General features: G+C 43.4%; 2 protein-coding genes and 1 long non-coding RNA gene across 11 annotated transcripts in view; 2 read left to right on the forward strand and 1 right to left on the reverse strand.

The window, feature by feature from the left end:
• The window catches only part of Brca1 (BRCA1 DNA repair associated), a 71,098-nt gene extending 53,597 nt beyond the window's left edge, over positions 1 to 17,501 (reverse strand). For all 5 annotated transcript variants that reach the window (XM_041644032.1, XM_041644030.1, XM_041644028.1 and 2 more), the window contains exons 1-5: positions 17,421 to 17,501; positions 16,621 to 16,901; positions 14,577 to 14,675; positions 4,157 to 4,210; positions 410 to 487 (exon numbers count right to left, since the gene is read on the reverse strand). In XM_041644032.1, coding sequence (XP_041499966.1) covers positions 410 to 487; positions 4,157 to 4,210; positions 14,577 to 14,656 — 212 coding nt within the window. In that variant the 5' untranslated portion in view covers positions 14,657 to 14,675; positions 16,621 to 16,901; positions 17,421 to 17,501. The remainder of the gene's footprint in view (positions 1 to 409; positions 488 to 4,156; positions 4,211 to 14,576; positions 14,676 to 16,620; positions 16,902 to 17,420) is intronic.
• On the forward strand, positions 4,822 to 14,207 carry LOC121442453. The gene is made up of 3 exons (XR_005973555.1): positions 4,822 to 4,989; positions 11,177 to 11,236; positions 12,346 to 14,207. It is a non-coding gene; the product is annotated as an uncharacterized LOC121442453 (long non-coding RNA).
• A 147-nt stretch (positions 17,502 to 17,648) lies between the features above and the next one.
• Positions 17,649 to 23,499, forward strand: part of Nbr1 (NBR1 autophagy cargo receptor) — a 28,948-nt gene continuing 23,097 nt past the window's right edge. For all 5 annotated transcript variants that reach the window (XM_041643853.1, XM_041643854.1, XM_041643856.1 and 2 more), the window contains exons 1-4: positions 17,649 to 17,784; positions 20,513 to 20,579; positions 20,866 to 20,981; positions 23,398 to 23,460. In XM_041643853.1, coding sequence (XP_041499787.1) covers positions 20,880 to 20,981; positions 23,398 to 23,460 — 165 coding nt within the window. In that variant the 5' untranslated portion in view covers positions 17,649 to 17,784; positions 20,513 to 20,579; positions 20,866 to 20,879. The remainder of the gene's footprint in view (positions 17,785 to 20,512; positions 20,580 to 20,865; positions 20,982 to 23,397; positions 23,461 to 23,499) is intronic.

The following is a 23,499-nucleotide window of genomic DNA, read 5'->3' on the forward strand; positions in this document are numbered from 1 at the left end:
TTAAAAAAAGTAATCAATTGACTAATTAATTTACTAGCTAACTAAATGATTAATTAGGAAGGAGTGTGTGTATATGCCACAGCTCATGTTTGAAGGCCAGAGCACAAGTCGCAAAGAGGCAGTCCTCGCCTCCCATCATACGGGTCTTGGGAACCAAACTCAGGACACCAGGCTCGACAGCGCCTTTACCTGCTCAGCCATCTGAGCCGCGAGACATCTGGTTTGTGTGGTACCGACATATGAACTAACTCAGGCCTCCACCAACTGGTATGCCTCTCGCCCCCAAACACATTCTTGTCTATTTTTCTATTGATGAATGGTTTTACAGAACATTACCTACATATGAATTTCTACTTTTTTTCCATGCCATTGTTGCTTCCAACCTCTCATGATTACACAAATTATATACCTTTTGGTTATTTCACTCTTACACAAAGGACATTGTGAAGGCCCTTTCTTCTGGTTAAGAAGTTTCAGCATACAAAATCTATAAATTAGAAAGAAAGAAAGAAAAAAAACAACAATTTAAGTTAATTTTCTTTTGTAGAAAGAACACCCAAAAAGTAACAGCCATGAAGATAATTTCACAACTGCCCTTAAGAGTCATTTAAAGGGTAATGACAGGTAAATTACAATGATTTTTCAGTAATTATTTTTAGATGCTGCATAAGCAGAAAATGAAGCCATGTAAGAAAGAACCTATGAAAACCGAGCTTAACCTGCATATGACTTACTATTATGATCAAACAAAACATTAAAAAATTAACACAGCATATTTAATGATATATTCATAATTATTTCATGCAGTATAATCAGATAGAAATGATTAAGTAGCTAATATAAAATGGTTGTATTCGTTTAAAAGCTCATCGCCTAGGGTCTGGGCTATATACACTTCAGTGATAAAGCACCTGCCTAGTATACACAAGCCCAGGTTTGCCCCCGGGACCAAGTAAAAGAATCTCTGTGGCTGACAATAAATCTACAGTAGCTAAGACAATAAGGTTCTAAAGCTAGGTGCCGTGGCACACCTTTAATTCCAACACCCGGGAGGTAGAAGCAGGTGAATCTGAGTCCAAAGTCAGGTTGGTCTACAGAGTGAGTTCCAGGACAGCCAGGCCTACCCAGTGAAACCCTGTCTCAAAAGCAAACAAACAAAAAACCCCAAGAAAAATAAAAAAAATAAGTCGATCATACACAATATATAGTTTAACAAGCACTGATATAGAAGCCAACAACAACAATTATTTCCATTATTACTTTCTTTCCCCCATCCTCCACCCCAAAACAAGGTTTCTCTGTCTAGACTGTCTAGACCTGTCTAGACCTGAAATCCACTCCATAGACCAGGCTGGACCCACAAGGATCCACTTGTCTGAGTGTGGGCCTAAAGGTGCGCCGGGCTCCATTATTATCATCATTATTATTTTAATGTAAACTTCTTGAAGCAGAATCACACAGCTATGTTGCCTTGGACCACGGCCAGAGAGAAGTGGCAGAAGCCATCAAGAAACTCATGGGACTTTATCTAAACCAGTGAGGTAACATGGAAAAAGAACAAGACAGTGGAAATAGACCTCTGGATCCTTGTTTGGGAGAGAAGGATGGGAAGAATCAGAATTCAGAAAGGGGGCTGGAGAGATGGCTCAGAAGTTAAGAGCACTGAACCGGGTGGTAGGGGCGCATGCCTTTAATCCCAGCACTTGGGAGGCAGAGGCAGGAGGATTTCTGTGAGTTTGAGGCCAGCCTGGTCTGTAAGAGCTAGTTCCAGGAGAGGCTCCAAAGGTACAGAGAAACTCTGTCTCGAAGAAAAAACAAACAAACAAAAAACCCAAAGAAGTTAAGAGCACTGGCTGCTCTTCCAGAAGATCTGGGTTCAATTCCCAACACCCACAGGGCGGGTCACAACCAGTTGCAATTCTAGTTCTAGAGGATCCAACACCTTCTTCTGGCCTCCATGGGCACCAGGCACACACATGGTACATAGTCATCCAGGCAGGCAAAACACTCATACATATAAAACAATAAAATTTAAAAGAAAAAATTCTTTCTTTTTCCCTTCCTCCTCCTCCTCTATCTCTTTCCCTCTTTCTAAAACAGGGTCTTATGCTATAATCCAGGCTGGCCTGGAACTCACTATGTAGCCCATGTGTGACGGCTATTCTTGGTTATCAACTTAACTACATATGGAATTAACTAAAACTCAAATAGCTAGCCACACCTATGAGGGCTTATTTTTCTCCCTCAATTAAATCATTTGAAGCAGTTAGAGCTACCTTTAATCTGGTAATCTGGGCCATGCCTCCTGCTGGCAGCCTATATAAAGGACATAGAAGGAAGCTTGCTTTCTTTTTGTCTACTTGCTCTCAATAGCAGGTCCATTACTTCCCTGTCACTAGAGGCCAATTCTTTGGGCTTCTGGTGTGTATTGAAGACCAGCTAAGACATCCAGCCTTCTGGACTAAAAAACTACTGGATTCTTGAGCCTTCCATTGGTAAATAGCCTATAAGGCATTCTAATAAATAACCCTATATATTTTCACACACCACACTAAACACACACACACAGAGAGAGAGAGAGAAAGAGAGAGAGAGATCCGCCTACCACACCCCAAATGCACTCTTTCTACTTCTCATTCATGTGTCAGGATGTGAGCTCTCGGCTGCTGTTTCAGCACCATGCCTGCCTGCACACTGCCATGCTCCTGCCCTGACACAGTGGTGGACTCCTAGCTCTCTAGGACTGTACGCTCCAATTAAATGCTTCCTTCTATAATCTGCCTTGGTTACAGTGTTTTCTCATAGCAACAGTAACTAAGACACATTGTAAACCATCATGTCTGGCTTAAATATTTTCATTTTAAAGGCAACATACAGCTAGATGTGTTGGCTCATTATTTAGGAGGCAGAAGCAGGAGGATCACAATAAGTTCAAAACCAGTCTGGTCCACACAGTGAGTTGAAGGTTACACAGGGTTACAGAAGTGAGTCTCAAAAAACAAGAGAAAGGAAAGCAACAACAAAAAAGGAAAAAGAAAAATCAAACACTCCTAGGGAAGACAGCTTCCTTCAGAGAGAGACCCTGACACAAGAGAAAGGCAAAAGGATCAAGAAGGCAAGGGGATAACAACAAAAAAAGCAGCAGCATAGAGCCAGGAGTCAAGGAGTGTGGACTGTCAGGAGCTGCCTCCAGACGGAAGCAACTCTGCCAACAGTGGCATTTTAGCTCCTTAAGACTCATTTTGAATTTCTGACAGCTAGAACTGCAATAACACCGGGAACTGTTTAAACAAACAACAAAAAGGACAAAATTCTTAATAGTCATCCCTCAGAATGGGGGAGATAGGTCCCAGGAATACCAAAATCTTTGGATACTCAATCCCCTGATATAAAAAGATATATAGTTTATTTAAAATACATAATATAAAAAATACAAATGATGGGGCTGGAAAGATAGTACAGTGGTTAAGAACACTAGTGTTCTTCCAGGGGACCTGAGTTTACTTCTCAGCACCCATATGTGGCAGATCACAACTGTCTCTAACTCCAGCTCTGGGAGATCAACACCCTCCTCTAGCCTCCATGGGTACCCATACATTTGTGCACGCACACATTCACATAAACATAGACACACAATGTAGACACAATTTGTTTCCTGAATATTTTCGACCCACGGTTGGTTGACTCAGCCAATACATAACCACCTCTAAATATGAAGGGCCATACGGAACTAGAATCATTGATATTAATGAACTGTAGCCTAAATACACAGTATTCATATCTCTATCTTCACCAGCATCATGACACAGGTAAACACTGTACCTTTTTAGTGGGAAGAGCAGGACATAAACAGAAATGACAAACTGGGAAGGCTGAACAAAATGTGCTTATTTCACAATTGCTTTCAGTCTACATTCACCCTTGGACACCAAAAACAAACGAAACAGCTGTTCAAAGGGACGCTACAGATTCTTTTAGATAAGCAATGTCAAAACTTTACCAAGAACTATGGTGATGGCCAATATATACAATAAATTCATAATTACTCCCTGAGGAAGAAAAACAAGTTTAACTGAAAAACCAATGCCTCCATAAAGCTGTGTAATGATAAACACGCACAAAAGTTAATAACGGATCCACAAAATTGTTCACTTACTTGCAAAATATGTGATCGCACTTTGTGGAAATGGGTTCTTTGATCAAGTCCAAACTAGACAAGTACAAGGACAAAGTAGAGAGAGAGAAAAAAAATAAATAAATGAGGTTAAGTTCTTTTTTTTTTTTTTTTTTTTTTTGGTTTTTCGAGACAGGGTTTCTCTGTGGTTTTGGAGCCTGTCCTGGAACTTGCTCTGTAGACCAGGCTGGTCTCGAACTCACAGAGATCCGCCTGCCTCTGCCTCCCGAGTGCTGGGATTAAAGGCGTGCGCCACCACTGCCCGGCGAGGTTAAGTTCTTTATAAGCAAATGTTTTTTTAAGTAGAGGTTCAGCTTTAAGTTGCTATAACTGAGCCTGAGTATAGATTTAAGGGAATGGTTCTTCACTTGGGGGGGTGTCAAATCACCCGTTCACAGGGGTCACCTAAGATCATCGGAAAACACGTATTTACATTATGATTCGTAACAGCAGCAAAATCAGTTACTGAGTAGCAGTGAAATAATTTTATGGTTGGGTATAGTGATATTTTTGCTTTAACAAATAAAGCTTACCTGAAGATCAGAGTGCAGAGCTAAGCCACTAGAGGCAGTGGTGGCACAAGCCTTCAATGCCAGTACCTGGGAGTTCAATGCCTTTAATCCCAGCACTAGGGAGGTAGAGATAGGAAGGGATGTGGCTGGGTGGAGAGAGGAATACAATGTGGGAGGAGATGGGAGCTCGGTACAGTCTAAGGTGCGGTCTGAAGCAGTCAGACAGAGGACAAAGTCTGAGTATACAGTCCGAGGATTCCTAGAGACAGAATCTCAACCCTTTCGGTCTGAGCATTGGTAGAGGTAAGAACTCTACAGCCTGGCTGGCTGCTTTGCTTCTCTGATCCTGCTTTTAACCTCAAATATCTGACTCTGAGTTTTTATTATTAAGACCAGTTAGAATTTGTGCTACAGTTGGGGGTCACCATAGCACGAGGAGCTGCATTAAAGAGTTGCAGCATTAGGAAGGTTGAGAACCATGATTTAGGACAATTTAATATTAAAGGTCTGTCACGCTGGGAGCAAGGGACAAGGAGAAAGTATGATCTTGTTGGGTGTGGAGAAGCCTCCAGCCCCGTGGAGGCAAGAGCACGCAGCTCTATCCTGAGAGTTCCAGACGAGCCAGGCCTCCACATCGAGACCCTGTCTCAAACAGAACAAAACAACCAAACAAAGATCCTTCACTGAGCATTCAGAAACATAACAGAAATGCTGATCTCTTCAAAGATCTACCTTATTGCTAGCATTGAAAAGATTAGCTAGGTTGGGAATGAAGCTCAGCAGTAGAGCACCTCCCTAGCACGTTCAAGGCCCTGGGTTTAACAATTCCCAACCCCCACTACAAGCCAATTTCATATTGATTATTCTCACTTTTTCAGCCAGCATTTTGAGTGCATATCCTGAATCTTAACTAAACGCCACAAATGGAAAGCTTGTGCACAGTGTGGTAGTGCATCCCCACAGTTCCAGAACTTGAGAAATAGAAGCAGGAGAATGAAGAGTTCAAGGTCATCCTCAGCTAAAAAGCAAGGTCAAGGTCAGCCTTGGCCACAGAAATCCTGTCTCAAAAAATCAAACCAGTGGCTGCAAAGATGGCTCTGTGCTGACAGCACTTGTTACTTTCCCAGAGGACCTAACCAGTTCCCGGTACCCGTATCACCTGGCTCGTAACTGTCAGCAGCCACAGTTCTAAAGGACCTGATACATGTTCCTGGCCTCTCCAGGAACCCAAACACATGTGACATACCCTGACATGGATGGACACACATAAAAAAACCTTAAAAAAAGAAAGTAACTTTTGCCTTGTAGTAATCTTTCCCTTAGTTCTAAGATTTTTTAAAATATTGACTTTTGTGTGCATGTGTGCCAGAGGATGTATGTGGGCCACATTTATGTACTGTCCTTGTCCTTGGGAGCCAGGTGTCAGAGTTCCTGCACTAGAGTTACAGGCTGTGGTGAATCTCCTGATGTGGGTGCTGGGAACTGAACCCGTGTCCTCTGGAAGGAGCAGCTCTTCTGCCTCTGCAGCCCCAGTTAAAAGTTTTCACTTGAACTGTGTGTGAATACATGTATAGAGGCCAGAACCATTCTGGAGTTAGTTCTCTCCATATTTATAAGGGGTACACGGATCAAATTAAAGTCACCAGGCTTGTGCAGCAAGTGCCTTTACCCACCAAGCCCACACCATCCCTAACAAAATATGAACCATCCCTTTGTGCCTTACAAATGCTAGGCAAGTGCTCTCCCACTGAACGACAGTCCTAGCTCTGCTTTACTAAGTAACTGGTGACAAGTCAGGTATGACATCAAATCAGATGCCAGGATATCAAAGTGTTTGTGACCAAGTAACCTTAATTTTACTTAATATGGTCCCAAAGGCTACCAGTGATGATGTCGGTTTTCTCTTCTCCCCTCCTAATCACTGTCTCACTATGAAGGTTAGGCTAGCTTTGAATTCATGATCCCATTTGACTCAGTTATCAAGTCCTGGGATTCTAAGGCATATGACACCATACTAGGCTGGTAATTTAGATATGCCACAACAAGGCTATAAAATGTTCCCTGTAAATGAAAAGGTAAAAGTTCATTGAAGGCATGTATGCATATAGATTTTTTTTTCCCCATAGTGTAAGCAGGGTTCAGTACTAGTTGAGTTTTTAGACACCCACTAGGAATCCTGGAATGTACCCCACCTATGGATACGTCAAGCCTACTGTACTTTTTTTTTTTTTTGATTGCCTCACAGCACCTTAAAATGTATTTATCAGGCAACAGTGGTGCATGCCTTTAATACCAGCACTATGGAGGCAGAGGCAGGTGGATCTCTGTGAGTTTGAGGCCAGCCTGGTCTACAAGCCAGTGCTGTTACACAGAGAAACCCTGTCTTGGAAAACAAACTAAAATGTGCCTATTTACTCCGTGTGTACAGTGGGCAATGCAAGAGAGAATGCACTTGTTATGGTGCACCCGTGGAGGTCAGAGAACAATGAGCGGGTCCTGAGGATCAGACTCAGGTCGGTGGGCGCGGCAGTAAGAGCTTTCCCCTGCAGAGCTATCTTACTGCATAGGATCATTTTTTTTTTTTTTTTGGTTTTTCGAGACAGGGTTTCTCTGTAGCTTTTGGAGCCTGTCCTGGAACTCCCTTTGTAGACCAGGCTGGCCTCGAACTCACAGAGATCCGCCTGCCTCTGCCTCCCAAGTGCTGGGATTAAAGGCGTGCGCCACCACCGCCCGGCTGTTTTTTATTTTTTGAGACGAGCTTTCTCAAAACAGCTCTGGCTGTCCTGAAACACACTTTGTAGACCAGCCTGGCCTCAAACTCACAGAGATCTACCTGCCCCTGTCCCCCAAATGCTACGATTAAAGACAGGTGCCACACCACTACCTGGCTTGGAATTGTCTTTTTAACTGAGTATGAAAAAGTTCAAGCATTTGTACAAAAAAAAAAAAAATAGGAAAATGAACTGCATGTACTATCATCCTGAAGGAGAAATGTGTTCAGCAGAAAAACCATGTGGGGCAAAAGGACAGAGAGTGGTGAAGTGCACATTGGTGGGTATATACATAGAGAGGCACGATAAAGCGCATGAATGAGGAAGTGGCAGTGGAGGACGGCCGAGTCATGTAAGGAAACAAACCAGGCAATCATTGGAAAGGGAGCAGAGAAGCTAAACTGAGCAGGACCATGCTTGGTGCTTGTGTAAGGCTGCTGTGCTGAACTGGAATGAAGGGGGCCTAGAGTAGAGGAGGGAGGTAGCTGGGAGCCCAGATGGCAGCAAACGTGCCTATTTTGTCCTTAGCTTCACTCTGCATGAGCTATATACACTGAGTTCTGGTGGTAAGGCCAATGTAAGACGTTAAAGAAGAGGTAACTTGCTGGTGTGAGGGAAACACAACCCTCAGGTCAAATGTAGAAAAGGGTCACAGGAAAGGCTGGGATGGAAGAGCCTGCTGTAAAGGGCTTAGTCGTGTAATTCCTGTGGTCACGGGACTCCTGACTCAGTCTGAAGGCTAGCTTCTTCTAACAGCTCTGTCTGTATGGGCAGAATAACCTCAGGTCATGCTTTCTCCCGGGTCCTCAGTTTTTACCTTGGCAGTCATCTGGGCTACTGCAAGAACACAATTCCAACAAAAGAGACTGATTTGTCACTAGATCATGATTTCTGAGACAAGCTAGACACCAAACAAAGTTCTTAGCAAAAGAGAAATTGGATTGAGTCATGATAGCAGATGGCTTTCATTCTCACCACTGACTCAATTCTGAAATAATTATATTTCAGCATGGTAATTGCAAGCCGAGCTATATAAACACACTATAAACACCAACTCTGAACAGATGAAAACTCCCATATGTAAAAAGGTAGTGACTGTTGTAGGAAGAGCTTGAAGACGAATAGGAATGAAAATGGGAAAAAAATTAAAATGTTTCTCTTCTAGCTTCTGATAAGAGTAAATGTTTACTATAAAACTCAAATGTTTCAAACACTTTTCATGTCATGCAATATTTCCAGGCTACTGAGTATTTGTAGTTTGAGCTTGAACAGGATGAATCACTGGGGAAAGAAGTTTAGGTTTGGAAAAAAAAAACTACCAGGTACACATTTCAGCACATAAAAACTGTTATGTAGGCCAGGCAATCCTAGCACTAGGAGGCAGAAGCAGGTGGATCTCTGTGAGTTCAAGGCCAGTCTGGTCTACAAGAGCTAGGTTCTAGGACACCTTGGATTGTTACAGAGAAACCCTGTCTCGAAAAACCAAAAAAGAAGAAAAAAAGTGTCACATAGGCATAGTTAAAAGGGTGAAAAGAGTCACCCAGTGACAACAAGGGATCGCCAAATGAGCTGGATGTAGTAGTGCGTGTTTGTGGCTCCAGCAACTTGGGGAGGCTGAGATGAGAAGATCACATGAGCACAGGACAAGCAGACATACAAGACCCCACCTTCAAAGTCACACACTGAAAATAAAAATAAAGCTGCTCCCCCCAAATAACTCAGGGACAGAAGAACATCAGTGCAGAGACCTAGGAACCGAGGCTCTGCTCTACAGCCATCCCAAGGAGCAACTTCTTTTCTTTTACTTTTTCTGGTGGTTGTTTTGCATTGGTTTTGTTTTTTGAGACATGGCAGCCCAGGAATTTGCTATGTAGACCAGACTGGCCTCAAATTCAGAGATCCCCTTGTCTCTGCTCCCAATAGCTGGGATTAAAGTAACAGTTTTTAGTCATGATTAATCAGTTATCCTTAAGAACTCACTGCATGGGCTGGGGTGTGACTCAGCAGCAGAGTGTGCCCAGCACACATCAAGTCTTGGATTAAACTCACACTAACACACAGGGAGAAGGGTTTGTGTAACTGAAAATCTCTGGGTTGGGAATGCAGGTGTAACGCAGCACACCACGGAAAGGCCCTCAGTTCAATCCTAAGAACTGCAAGAAAAATAACAAAGTAGGAGGCTCAGTCCCACTCTAGAACATTCCATATAAATGACTTTAAGCTTTAAAAATGACAATAGAGCTGGAGAGATGGCTCAGAGGTTAAGAGCAATGGCTGCTCTTCCAGAGGTCCTGAGTTCTCTTTGTGTGTGTGTGTGTGTGTGTTTTGCCCCTCCCCTACAGGATTTCTCTGTATAACAGTCCTAGCTCTCCTGGAACTAGCTCTTGTTAGATCAGGCTGGCCTTGAACTCACAGAGATTCACCTGCCTCTGCCTACCAAGTGCTGGGATTAAAGGCCACCACCACCTGGTCCTGAGTTCAATTCCCAGCAACCACATGGTGACTCAAAACCATCTGTAATGAGATCTGATGCCCTCCTCTGGCTGCAGGCAGAATAAAGATACATATAAAATAAATCTTTTTAAAAAATAAAAACGACTATAGTCAACAGTCTAGTTTAAAAATTATTAAAATTGCCAGGTGGTGGTGGTGCATGCCTTTAATCCCAGCACTCAGGGAGGTAGAAGCAGAAGGACCTCTGAGATTGAGGTCAGCCTGGTCTACACAGTGAGTTCCAGGACAGCCAGAACTATACAGTGGGACATGGTTAAAAAAAATAAAAAAGAAGGCCTAAAGTTGACAGGTGCATACCTCTAATTCTCGCTTTGGAGGCTAAGGTAGGAGGACCAAAACCTTTGAGGGCCACCTCAAAGAAAAGGACAAGAGAGTGCAGCCAGAGGCTGAGAATGCTGAGTAACTGAAAGGAAAATGTACCAGTAACTTTCTTTCTTGCCTCTGTAGTTTTTATGTATCTGAATTTTTAACTGATGGTTTAATTTGCTAGAATGAGAAAGAACATTACATTTTTATGACTGAGTCCCGTGGGAATGTAAAATAAATAGACCCAAATGCCACATTATTGAAGACTTTTTGATCACTGTTTGCAATTATCCCCAGTAAGTTTAGGCTTTTCAAAACCAATCTTTCTCTTGCAATGATATTTCTGCCTCTGTGGCTCTGATAGTTCATGGATTTGGCTGTAAATCTCATGTAAGTCTTGTTTTTGTTTAGCTGCAATGCTGAGGGTAGATGCTAGCACTTTTCAAATCTTCTCTCGGAAAACACATCTTCCTTAATCTTATTAACTTGACTTCGAATATGAATAATAAAGCATGAAGGCAAATTTACTTAAATTCACCCATCAACCCATCAAAGGTAAATGAAAAAAATAATAAATAAAAGGTACAACTGGAGATTGGAGAGATGGCTCAGCAGTTGAAAGCACGGGTTGCTCTTTCAGAGGTCCTGAGTTCAATTCCCAGAACCCACATGGCAGCTCACTATCTGATGCCCTCTTCTGGTCTGCAGGAATACATGCAGACAAGGCAACTGTATACATTAAAAGAGAAAGGAAAAAAAATCTTAAAAAAATACAACTGATCAATAATTTTTTTTTCTGCATGTTGACATTTGTGTATGCACATGGAGACTCCAGAATGATGCTGGCTGTCTTCCTTGCTTTCCAGCTTATACACTGATGGTCTTTCGCTTGTTCCTAGAGCTCACCAATGTCTAGCCACCTTGCTCTCAGCATCCTGTTTCTGTGTACCAAGGACTAGGTATGTTGCTACACCTATCTGGCATTTGGGTGGGTGCTGGGGATCCAACTCCAGCTCTTTGTGCTTTCATGGCAAAAGCTTTACCCACTGAGACATCTCTCCAACCCTTTATTTCTGAATGCTGTGCCCTAATAACAATGTATTTTTTAAAAATATCAGAAAGTTGAGCATAGTACACGTGCCTTTAATCCCAGTAAAGGCAGACAAACTGTGAATTCAAGGTCAGTCTGATCTACATAATGACACCCTGTCTAGGAAAACAAACAAACAAATAAATTGGGCTGGGTATATAGTTCAGGGAGAGAGCACGTAAGTAGCACACAAGATTCCCCAACTCAAACCTCAGCACCAAAATAAATATATAAATTATTAACAACTAATTTAAGCAGGGTATGGAGGTACATGCCTTTAATCCCAGCATTTAAGAGGCTGAGACAAGAGGTTATCTGTGACTTCAAGGCCAGCTTGGTCTACACAGTGAATTTCAGGATAGCCAGAGCTACACAGAAAGACCCTGCATCAAAGAAAAACAAAAACAAAACAAAACAGACTCCAGGTCTCTAAGAGGTTGGTTAAAAAGTCTGGTTGAGGTGGCTTGTGCCTTTACTGCTAGCACTCTGAGGGCAGAAGAAGGTGGGTCTCTGTGAGTTCCAGCCAGCTAGGGCTACGTAAAAAGAGAAAAAAGAAAGGGAGGGCTAGAGAGAGGACTCAATGGTTAAGAACACTTTCTGTTCCTTAGAGGACCTGGATTTGGTTCCCAGCATCCATGTCCAGTGACTCACAAAAGCTTGGCACCCTTTTATGGCTTCTGTGGGTACCCACACATGTGGCATTTATATACAGAATATACACACACACAAATTAAAATAAAACAAATATTGGTTTTTATAAAGGAAGAGAAAAAGCAGGAAAGGGTAAATACACAGTGTTTGGAGGTTGTCACAGTTTCATAAGGGCAATTCTGCAGAGTAAGTTCCAGAACAGCCAGGGCTACACAGAGAAAAACAAACAAACACACAGAAAAAGTGGTATGTGAGTCAAGATTTTCCTTTGTTTTCATAAAATGTGATGTTTCTCTTTTTATGTGTCTCTGTGTGTGGCACCTGCAGAAACCAGAAGAGGACAATGACTCCCCTGGAGCTAAAGTTATAAATGATTGTGAACTACCTACCCAATCAGAACGCCAGGAACTGAAGTCCTGTGTCCCAAATGAGCAGCAAGCACTCCTAAGTACTGAGCCTCATAAATCAAGCCTCAAGAATCAAAATTTGCAGTCAGTGGTGGTGGTAGTGGTGTTTGCCTTCAATCCCAGAACTTGAAGGCAGAGGCAGATGGATCTGAGTCCTAGGACAGCCAGAGTCTCAGAAATCAAGCCAGAATAGCCTGGCACCCAATGACCAATCTGCCTCCAGCAGAATGCTGGGAAGCATCTGCCACCACACCCAGCCCAAGATTTACCCTGAACTTTGTTATTTGTGTGTTTCTGTGCAGAGGTTTTTACAAGTGAGTTAAGATGCCCATGGAGGTGACAAGAGTGTCAGAGTCCCTGGAATTAGAGTTATGGGGGGTCATCACTCACCTAACCTGGGCACTAGAAACTGAACTTGAGGCGTCTAAAAGCACAGCATGGACTCTCAACCACCAGCCCTGGCTTAGGCTTTTAAACACTGGTTATGCTTTTTCTCAGCATCATTTATTCGTGGTGCTGAAAACTGAACTTGGAGCCTAAAGCATGCTGGTTAACTTGCTCTGCTTCCAAGGTAGACATCCAGTCCTGAGTAATGAATGAATGAGTGAATGAATGAATAAATAAATAAATAAAAAAGAGGGGGAAAGGGTCGCTTGTCGCAGGCTGGCCTCACAGTCAAAGATGACCTTGAATTCCTTGCTGTGAGGCAATCCTTTAGTACACTGTTCCAATGTGTTGCTGTCATTGGTTTAATCAAGGGCTAAATGGTCAATACCTGGCAGGAAGGTTGGGCGGGAAGGCCAGACTGAGAGAACGCAAGGAAGAAGGGTAGAGTCACCAGGAGACAGGAGAAGCCAGGGAGACACAAAACGAATCGGACACACAAAATGGGATAGAGGTAATAAAGCGATGAGGCACAAAGTAAATTAATAGAAAGGTGATAATTTGGGTTGTAAGGGCTAGTTAGTAACAAGCCTAAACTATCAGGCAAGCATTTATAATTAATACGTCTCCCTCCCTGTTACAGGTGGGACTGAGATGATTGGCAGGATAGAAAACCCCGCCTACAATTCCTAATCCTCCTGACTCCACCTTCTGATGGGACTACAGATATCGGTCCCCAGGCCTAATTTACGAAGTGATGGGAATTGAACCCAGGGCTTCCTGTGTGCTAGACAAGCCACTCTCCTGAGCTATATTCTGAGCCGTAGTGCATAAAATTTTGAAAATTACAAAATTATACACTAAAAACTAACTTCCAAAGGTCCTAGAAGGTCTGAAAACTAGGAATTCCTAAGCACACAAGGGAATTTTCTAGGGTACTAGAAATGTTTCATATCCTGATTGGGGATAGGTACCCAGATAAACACTGGTCCAAACTCACTCTTTTAGCCAGGTGTGGTCGTTTATGCCTATGACCCTTAGCACTCAAGAGGCAGTGGCAGAGTGAGGATTTGAGTTCAAGGCCAACCTAAGCTAGATAGTGAGTGTGAGTCTGATTTGGGCTGTATAGTGTAGCCTATCTTTAAAAAAAAAAAAAAAAGGTGGGGGGAGAAAAAGAAAAGTTCATTCTGCATTAGTTGTGCAAGTATTGCTAAAAGCTTTGAGAACTAACTGGTGGCGTTCTCATTTAAATTTACGGGGTCAGTCTGAGCCAGACAAGATTTTTACTTCATTTTACTAGGGTTATTCTATCGATCTGGTCTTATAGCTGGAGGAAAAGCCTAAGTGTCACTTATTCCAACCAGAACCCTGTCCTAAGCAAGGAAGAACAAATCAAGACAAGCCTTTAGTTGGGAAAAGGGGTTGGGGGCGGGGGTGGCAGAGCGAAGATTTTTCTGCACTTCTAAAACTCTTCAGTTATAAAAATACAAAGTCATTTTGATATTAATAGATTGCTTCTCTCTCTACTATGTAAAGCCACTAATCATACAAAGGACCCCAAATTAATAAATTCTCCCATTAGCCGGGCGGTGGTGGCGCACGCCTTTAATCCCAGCACTCGGGAGGCAGAGGCAGGCGGATCTCTGTGAGTTCGAGACCAGCCTGGTCTACAGAGCTAGTGCCAGGACAGGCTCCAAAGCCACAGAGAAACCCTGTCTCAAAAAACCCCCCAAAAAAATAAATAAATAAATTCTCCCATTGACTTACCAGATTGGACACTCTAGGAGTTTCTGCATAGCATGAAGGACATTTTGTACTTCTTCAATTTGAACAGCGGGTAAATCCATTTCTTCCAGGTCCAGTGAACTTCAATGAAAATTTAAAAACACATGTAATTAAACAACTTTAAAGGTTTTTAGGCTGGGCAGTGCTGGCACAGGCCTTTAATCCCAGCATTCAGGAAGTAGAGATAGGTGGATCTCCATGAGTTTGAGGCCAGCCTGGTCTACAGAGAAACCTTGTCCCCGACCCCTACCAAAAAAAAAAGTTCTTCAACACAGTCACTTATCCGATACTTTTCTTTTCTTTTTTTTGAGGCAAGATCGCATATAACCCACACCAGCTCAGTACTTGGTGCACTCAAGGCTAGTCTTGAACTCTGATCCTTCCGCCTCCACCCCCTTACGCTGGAATTACTGGGGTAAATTATCCTCATCCACCCCCTTTTTGGGAGAGTTCTCACTCCGTAACCCACACAAGCCTGAAACACACTATAAAGCTCAGATTAGCCTCCAACTTGTAGCAGTCCTCCTGCTTCAGCCTCCTGAGTGCTGGGGTTACCACACCTGGTTTGTATTTCTAAATAAGAGAAATTTAATTTTGCTTTAGAATTATACCAACCATAGAGTTGATGAACAACATCTTCATTTTTAAAAAACAAAACAAAAAAAACCCCCCAAAAAACTGAGGGTCTGGAAATGGCTCCCCTCTCCTCCAGAGAACCAGAGGTCAATTCTCAGCACCTATGTCAGGTGTCTGGAAGTCTAGATCCAGGCCAGAAACCCTGCACACATATGTATATAGTTAAAAATAAATAATAAATACGTTATATCTAATTACATAGTAAATGATAAACATTAAAAAATGAATCTTTAAAAAATAAATAAATTCTAACAACTGCTCTTTGCAGTTAGCAATCTAAATTCTCTATTGTTTGACATGTAGCCTTAAAGTCTTCCTTTGGTCTTTCCTTTCTCCAGTAAAAAGGACAGCTACAGTGAAGTTACTGGATAGAAGTGGTAGCCGTGAACTTTCTCCAGACTCCCTACTTTCTTTTTCTTGCTTAAAATCAAAACCAAGCAGGGACAAGTGGTGGCATGTCTAGAGTCCCAGAAAATGGAGAAGCTGAAGGAGAAGAATGGCTTGGTCTCTAAAGTTCAGCAGGCTTCCTGGGCTAGACAGGAGCCCCAAATCAGTCAGGTATGCTGGTGCAAACCTGTACTTCCAGCACTCTGGAGGGGAAGCCAAGAGGACGAGGAGTTCAAAGTCACCAGGAGTTAAGCGCGGAGTTCAAGGCCAACCCGAGTACAGAAGACCCCGTACTCAATACCCCCAAAACTAGGTGGGCATGGTTAGAGGAGGCCTTTAACCCCTTCTCCCCTGAGGCAGGGACAGGCGGATGACGAGGCCTCTACATAAAGAGTTCAAAAAGCCAGAGACACCTATATAATGAGATTCTGTCTTAGAAACTAACCAAACAAAATACTAAAACCAAAACAGACGAAAAGAAACTCACCTTTTTTTTTTTTTTGTCACCCAAAACGAACACTAAAACTGCTAATGCTTCTCCACCCTATACCCCTTCTGGGGGTTTCCTTGTTAGGGCACTTAACCTCAAGACTCTCTTTAAACACGTCTCCCCCGCCAAAATCATTCACCAATACTGGCATTCCTTCATGCACTTCCCTTATAATAGAACCTCCTGTGAACTGTAGCTGAATTTCCTGGCCACACGTCTGCCCTTCCTTTCCTCTCACTTACCCTTCAGCCAGCTCCTTACACTGCCTTCAAGTCACGATCACAGGCAGGGCTCCCCTCACACAGCCCTTGCCTTCTTCCTCACAGCTGTCTCAGGGACGGCACCGACTGCACCCCTCCCAGGAGTCCTCTCGGTTTCTTTCACGAGGCTTTGGACCCTTTGGTTCCGCCCCAGTCATTCTCCTCCTCGGTAAACACCCGTCTGCACCTGCAGTTTCCCGCCCTTCAAATGAGTATCGCTAGCTACCCTCTCCGATCCTCCGGACTGTCTCACCTTTACTCCGAGCAAAACATCCGTGCTCCCGAATGCCGAGGCCCAAATCCCGGAGGAGCCGCTCGGACACCAGTGGGTCCAACCGCGGCACCGCCGCGCAGCCGCATTTACAATTTATCTGTATTTCCCGCGCTCTCTGTCGCCAAGGAAACCGACTGCTTGGCGCCTACTGCTAGCCTCTAGGAACACAAGATCCAGACACGTCAGCGGAAGAGGGAGGGGGAGTAGCCACTCTTTCCGGGCTCGGGATTGGCCACCTAGTCTTTCCCTGTGTGTCGTAACTAAAAAGAGACGGAAGAGAAAGAATTTTGAGTTTCCTATCAGGCAGCCGCCCCTTCCCATCTACGCTTGCTTATTACGTCACAGTAATTTTATACAAAGGGTCGGAATAGCGACCTGAGGCCGGAATATGAGCGCAAGGTAGTGCCCAAAGCAGTTGCAGGACGAGGCCTCATCCCTCCCTTAGCCTTCCTGCCATGGAAGTCTCCAGTTTAGGCAAATAAAAGATTGTGTAAAAAAAGAACTACCAATTCCAGCATGCATTGCGGAACGAAAGGCCATCACCACAGCATCCCTTGGAAACTGTAGTCTTAAGAGAGAGGAGCTTCCAACACCGGAAGCAGGCACGGTTACCACAGCAAGCCAGTTCATACAGCGGAGACCTTCTCGCGGTTATGCGGGCTAGCTGCTATGCATCGCAGAGTTCTGTTTTCATGTCTTGCTCACAAAGAATAGACTAAAAGAAGCTGCAAGTCCCAGGGAGACTACAATTCCCATCCAGCCCCGCGAATCTTGTGTACCTAGTCCTCCAAGGTCAGTGACCTTCGGGAATGCAGAGGGCGGCCAATCGGCTTGGGAAAGGGAACTCCACTCGGCTGACACCTGCGCACTAGTTCCGCCCCTCGGCCGGGGTGTTTGTTATTGTTGTGCGGTTCAGATAGCTTCTGTCCCGCCCTTGCCAGCGCAGCATTGACCAATCGGTAGAGTGGTGATTTTGAGGGACAAATAGTACGAACCAATCATCTGATCGGAAACTCAGAAACAGGGACTAGGCCGGGTCTCTGTCCGCCATGTTAGATTCACCCCGCAGGGATAGCAGCCTAGCTGGCAGCGAACGGTCCCTGCACTGGCCACGGGCAAGCGCCCCCCGTGGGCCGAAAGCTGGTAAGAAAGCCACCGCCGTTACCTAGTTGTCGATCTTTGAGGCTCAGGGAAGTTCAAGGGGGAGAATCTTCGAAATGGAGGAGTGACTTTTTCCGTGTTCAGGGGCAGCCTGTCCTTTCAGTGAGCAGATGAAAGAGCTGCTTGGGTTGTCAGCGACAGTGGGGGGGTGGATACTGCCTGAGGGAGAGTGTTTCTGCTAGGAGAAGGTCGTCATCCCTCCCCCCCCCCCCCCGTACAAAAAGAGGGCCTCCGGTGATGGTGGTGACACTGTCCTGGGGATATGGAGTTCCAGGAAACGATTACTGGAAGACTGGGATTGAGTGTGTGAGAAGAAAGGACACGCATCTTCCTCATTCTAACCTTTCCGCTTTTTTTGAGACTCCATTGGAGATATCTTAATCTAGGACCTTGCGTGTTAGAGGGGCTTCGTTTTCCCTTTTCGTCAAGCCCCCAGCTTTACGATCACCCATTTTAAAGCTCAGGTGGAGACAATAAAGTTCAGACTCCCAGGTCGCCTTTATTAACATTATTTGTAGAGGTTGGAAAAATTCGTACGGGGAAAAGCTGACTTTTGCCACGTGCATGGGAGTCAATAAGGCATGCGTTTACGGTGCCACTTAAGAAAGCTGCTGGCTTAGGCCCAGCTGACCTGACTGCTGGCTGCTAACCAACCGGTAATAGATGGGGTTAACTGTACCTTTGGTATTTTCACAAGTTCAAGATTAAGGCTCCTGCTGAACGCTTTTTCCCACATAAGCCAAAGGCAGGTAGGCCTTTGTGAAGACCTGTGTACCGACCCCCTAACCTAGACCCTCCCACTTCCTGTTTTCTCCCATTGAGAGCAGCTGGAGGAACTCCAAAGCGTGGAAACTAGTTCCACCTCATGTGATTGGAGAACGGGGAAGATAGAAGTTGCAGAGGGTCCTTGTATTTCAGAATTTTTACCTTTGGCAAACTCAGTCACTTCATTTTCCTCATTTCAGACAAACAAACAAAAAGCTCCAGCAGCCTGGGGAATTGGTGGGATTCTGCCTAAATTTTAAAGAACCTAAGGAAGAATTGCATTTTAGGTGAATGAGTGCTGGAAGTCAACAGGATGGGTGCTAGAGACTAGTATTACTTTGGCAGTGAACTTAACTATAGATGAAGACAAATCAGAGGAAAGGTTCAATAATTGAGTGTCTAAAATAATCAGTAAGTAAGAACCCAAGGCTCCCAAAATGACAGTTGTAGCCACAGTGCCATACTCTGGAAGCAGAAGCAGGCAAATCTCTGTAAGTTGGAACCAGGTCTATATACAGCAATTCCCAGGCCAGTGTGGGCTACAGAGTGAGACCATCTCCCCTCATCCCAAAAAAGGAATAAGACAAAAGCTATCTTTTGTTTTTTGAGATAGTGTTTCTCTGTAGCTTTGGAGCCTGTCCTGGAACTAGCTCTTGTAGACCAGGCTGGCCTTGAACTCAAAGAGACCCTAGTGCTGGGATTAAAGGTGTGTGCCACCACCGCCCAGCTTGACAGAAACTATCTTGAGGAACTGAAGAACCAGTTCTTAAGATAATCGTTTTCATATTTGAACTGTATTTCAAACAGTTCTACATACTTTTGTGCTGCGGGAAATTGACCCCCCAGCTTTGCTCATAGGTGGACCAATCCACCTTACTCCCAGTCCCTTAGGCCAAGATTTTATTTGATCCCTTTGATAACACTGTTGAGGTTAGTCTTTGTTTTCTAATTAAACAAGTGAAGCTTAGAGATAAGCAGTCTTCTCACAGTTCCCCACCTCCCTGTGGAGGAGCTATATTTGGGATGCAGGTCTTCCCTTACTGTGACACTGGAAGCATCTAGGACTTAATCTTGTTCATTTCTTGTGTGTGAAGTAGAATCTGGCTCTTTCTGCATGCAGATTGAAAATGTGCTGAATATTTTAAGTGGTGACATGTGTTGCCAGTGTCTTTACTTATAGCTTTAAAACTAAAAACTTAAACTGTTTTTTTCTTGAAGTCATAGTACATCAGTAAGCAGAATCCTTCATTAAAATCAGTATATTTTAATAGTAGGTATTTGACTAAGAAAGTGCCAACTTCTTAGCCATAATGGTGGGTTTTTAAAAAAAAATTGTCATTTTACAACTATTTATGGATGAAAAGATGAATATTTTGTCGAGAGACATTGTGGAGCATGGATATAGTTCAGTAGTAGAGTGGCTTTGCAGCATCCAGGCCCCTGTGTCGTCAACAGCCACACAGACACACTGGAAAGGAAGGAATTCTGAGTATCAAAATTAACTCCTGGTTGCTAACTGTGGAAGTCACAGGTCCTTAAGGACTAATTACATTACTTTCTTTACTTTTGTATAGCTTTTCCCTCAAGTAATTTTGGGGGTTTTGTTATTGTTGTTGTTTGGGTGTTTTGTTTGTGTGCTTGCTTGTTTTCTGGAGACAAGTACTCATTCTGTAGCCTGGACTATTCTTGATTGTACTGCTTAAAACTGAAACTTCCTTCTGCCTCCGCTGCCAGAGTACAAACATCTTGTCTCTGTTCTCCATCGGGTTGGCTCATGCTACAGACACTAACCAAGCACTGGACTGTGCAGTGAAAACCTTAGAGACATCAAACACTTCAGGGGAGTCTTTGCGGATATGGCCAAGATTTAAATTCTTCCAGCAGACTTTTATCTCCCCTCCCCGCTCCTCACCTCTTTTAAAAACAGGGTTTCATTGTTTCCTAGGCTGACCTAGAACTCTTGGACTCCGGCTCCCATCCTGCTTCAACTTCCTGAGTGACTGGGACTACAGGTGTGTGCCACTGTGCCTAGCTTGGCTTTTATTAATATCGTGGACGTTCTAAGTGAGTTTAATTCTGTAGCTTAACTGCAAGACTTTGTGACCTAGCTTGAGCATTAGTGTCCTTATTTCTGGGACGAAAGCTTCTAACGTAGCAGGGAGGGTAAATCGTGTTGCAGTTGGGACGCTGCTTCTCTTCTTCACTATGAACCCCCAAATCTAACTTATATATATGAAACCTAATGTGTCTCTGGGTTTTTAACCCCTTCCTCTTTGTTTCGTCCATTCATCTTCTCAGCCCCACCCCACAACATGGAGCCACAGGTCACTCTAAATGTTACTTTTAAAAATGAAACTCAAAGCTTTCTGGTTTCGGATCCAGAAAATACAACGTGGGCTGATGTTGAAGCTATGGTGAGTACCACTTTGTTCTGGTTTTCACTGCTTTAAACCCGGGTATTCTTTCGTGTGCCTATTTTAGCAATTTATCTTTGTTTGTCGACACTACCATATCTGGACTTTTTGAAAATTTGCTTTTGACAGGGGTTCGGTGTTTTTTTATTTTATTTCTTTGTTTTTCCAAGACAAGATTTCTCTGTATAACAGTCCTAGCTGTCTTGGAACTCTTCTGTAGACCAGGCTGGCTTTGAACTCACAGAGATCCGCCTGCATCTGACTCCTGGGATTAAAGGTGTGTGCTACCACCGCCCAGCAGGGTTCAGTATTTGTATGGGCTATGTACCAGGATAAAAGGAAGAAGTAATTATATTCCTTTAAACATATTTAAAATTATCTATTTCTTGAGAGGGAGCAAAAGTCAGGGGAAATTTCAGGAGTTGAGTCTACCTTTTTACTGTGTGGGTCCCAAGTATCAAACTCAGGTAAAATTATTTTGAAGTGAAATAGGATTTTGAAAGATCCATATTTAGAAATAGTCTGAGGGGTAAGTTGTTGTGTCCTCCACCCAGCCAGGCTGTAGGGGAATGTCGCCTGGCTGGAGAGCAGATACATTGCTGCTGTTTGCTCACTGCCGAGGACAGGATTTGTGTTTTGCAAGACCTGCCAGTTGCTTTATTGCTGGGTCAAAGGTTGGCTATCTCAGTGTTGGCAAAAAGCAAAGCAAAAGCCATGGGTGGTTTTTGCTCATAGTTTCTCCCATCTTGCTTTGCCCTTTGGACTCTTCTGGTTTCATTGGTTTGCATTAGTCAATGTTTTACTATTTGGGCACCTGTGTTTAATATAACCCATTTGGTTACAAGCATGTCCTGACCTCATATCTGTGTAGGTATCTTAAAAAGGAGGGAAATGTTAGAGGGACCTCCCAGTATGTTACAGTTAGTTTCCTGCCTTCCCCAGATTTCTCTCTATACTATCCTAGGCAGATGGCTATTGGGAAAGCAGTGAGATCTTTGAAAATGATCTGAGTATCAGTTACCTTTCTTTGCCTAGTAGCTAGGTGAGTTGGCAGCTTGTGTTTTTCTTGTATTTTAAAAATTTAAGTTCCAATACTGTAATATATGCCCATTATAAGAAATAAAAGAATCTTAATATGCAAGAAGATGATAATGTCTGTCCACAAAGCCCTCCCCTGTATTGCTATCCACATCTCCTTTGTCTAATCAGAGATAACAGCCCTGAATACTTCCCCACATTTCCATGTTCTGTGTTCATGCAGATATCATGCTAGGGTCACAGCAAACACTGTTCTGCAGCTTGCTTTTCTTGCCCAACAGTATATTGTAGCCATAGTTTTTAATCAGTAGACACAGAGCAAAATACAGTCTTCTTAAAGTGTGAGTCCACGGTGTTGCTAGTGTTGTTGAACACTATGGATGTGACCCTTACTTACAGTGTGTATGGTGTGGTATATGATTGTGTGCACACGGGCATATATGTGCGGTACACTTATTTGGAGGTCAAAGGACGACCGCAAGTGGTCCTCACCTTCCTTCAAAAAAAAAGAAAAAAGAAACGCTTACCATCCTAATCTGTCAGGTTGAATGCTTTTATATATTTACTAGGTATTCCTATTTCCTCTTCTGTAAATTTTCTGCATATGTTTACTTAGTTAATGTTTGTTAAATTTTTTTGTTAGCTTTCTCTGTGTATCTTTGGCTGTTCTGGAACTCTCTGTGTGGATCAGTCTGGCCTCAAACATAGAAATCTGCTTGCCTCAGCCTCTCCGATGCTAGGAGTAGAGACCAAAAGGTGTGCCCTGCCATGCTGGGCCCTTGGATTATTAATCTTACTGTTAGTTCTGGTTATTTTTTCTGTGTTTGCAGATATTACCCCCTTATGTGTTACTACTTGAGTTTGTAGTTGTTTTTGTTGTTGTTGTTGTTGTTGTTGTTGTAAGTATAAGATTTTGGGTGGGGGAATATACTTTGGTATTCACAGAGCTCTGCATTGCATCCCCAGCATCACAAAAAGAATAAAAATAAGGGGCAGGGAGAGGGTTCTGTGGGTTAAGCCCTTGACATGCAGGTGTGAGCACCAGCATTCAGATCCCCAGCACCCATATAAATGCCAGGTGTGTGTTACGGTCTGTGTGTAATCTGGAGCTTAGGGAGCCCATATAGCTCATCCTGGTAGCAAATTGGCTAACTAGACTAGCCAAATTGGTGAGCTCTGGGTTCAAGAGATTCTGCCTGTCCACAAGGTGGTGATGCACAAGGCTGATACCTGCAGGCTGTAAGAGCTGTGGTCTTGGAAAGGTCCACACCAAACTACCACCCCCACACCAAAAAGAAAAAAGGGAGAAAAAAAGAATGAAGTTAAAATACTTAGTTTTATATACTGAGGAACACTGACCCATTTCTTTCCTTTGCAGGTCAAAGTTTCATTTGATCTGAATACTATTCAGATAAAGTACCTGGATGAGGAAAATGAGGAGGTAAAATAACTGTGCCCCCCTTGTAAATGGTTAGAATAG

Source organism: Microtus oregoni, unplaced genomic scaffold (assembly GCF_018167655.1).
Source record: "Microtus oregoni isolate MIOR12 unplaced genomic scaffold, Mior012 000091F_ref0000469, whole genome shotgun sequence".
NCBI lineage: Eukaryota > Metazoa > Chordata > Mammalia > Rodentia > Cricetidae > Microtus > Microtus oregoni.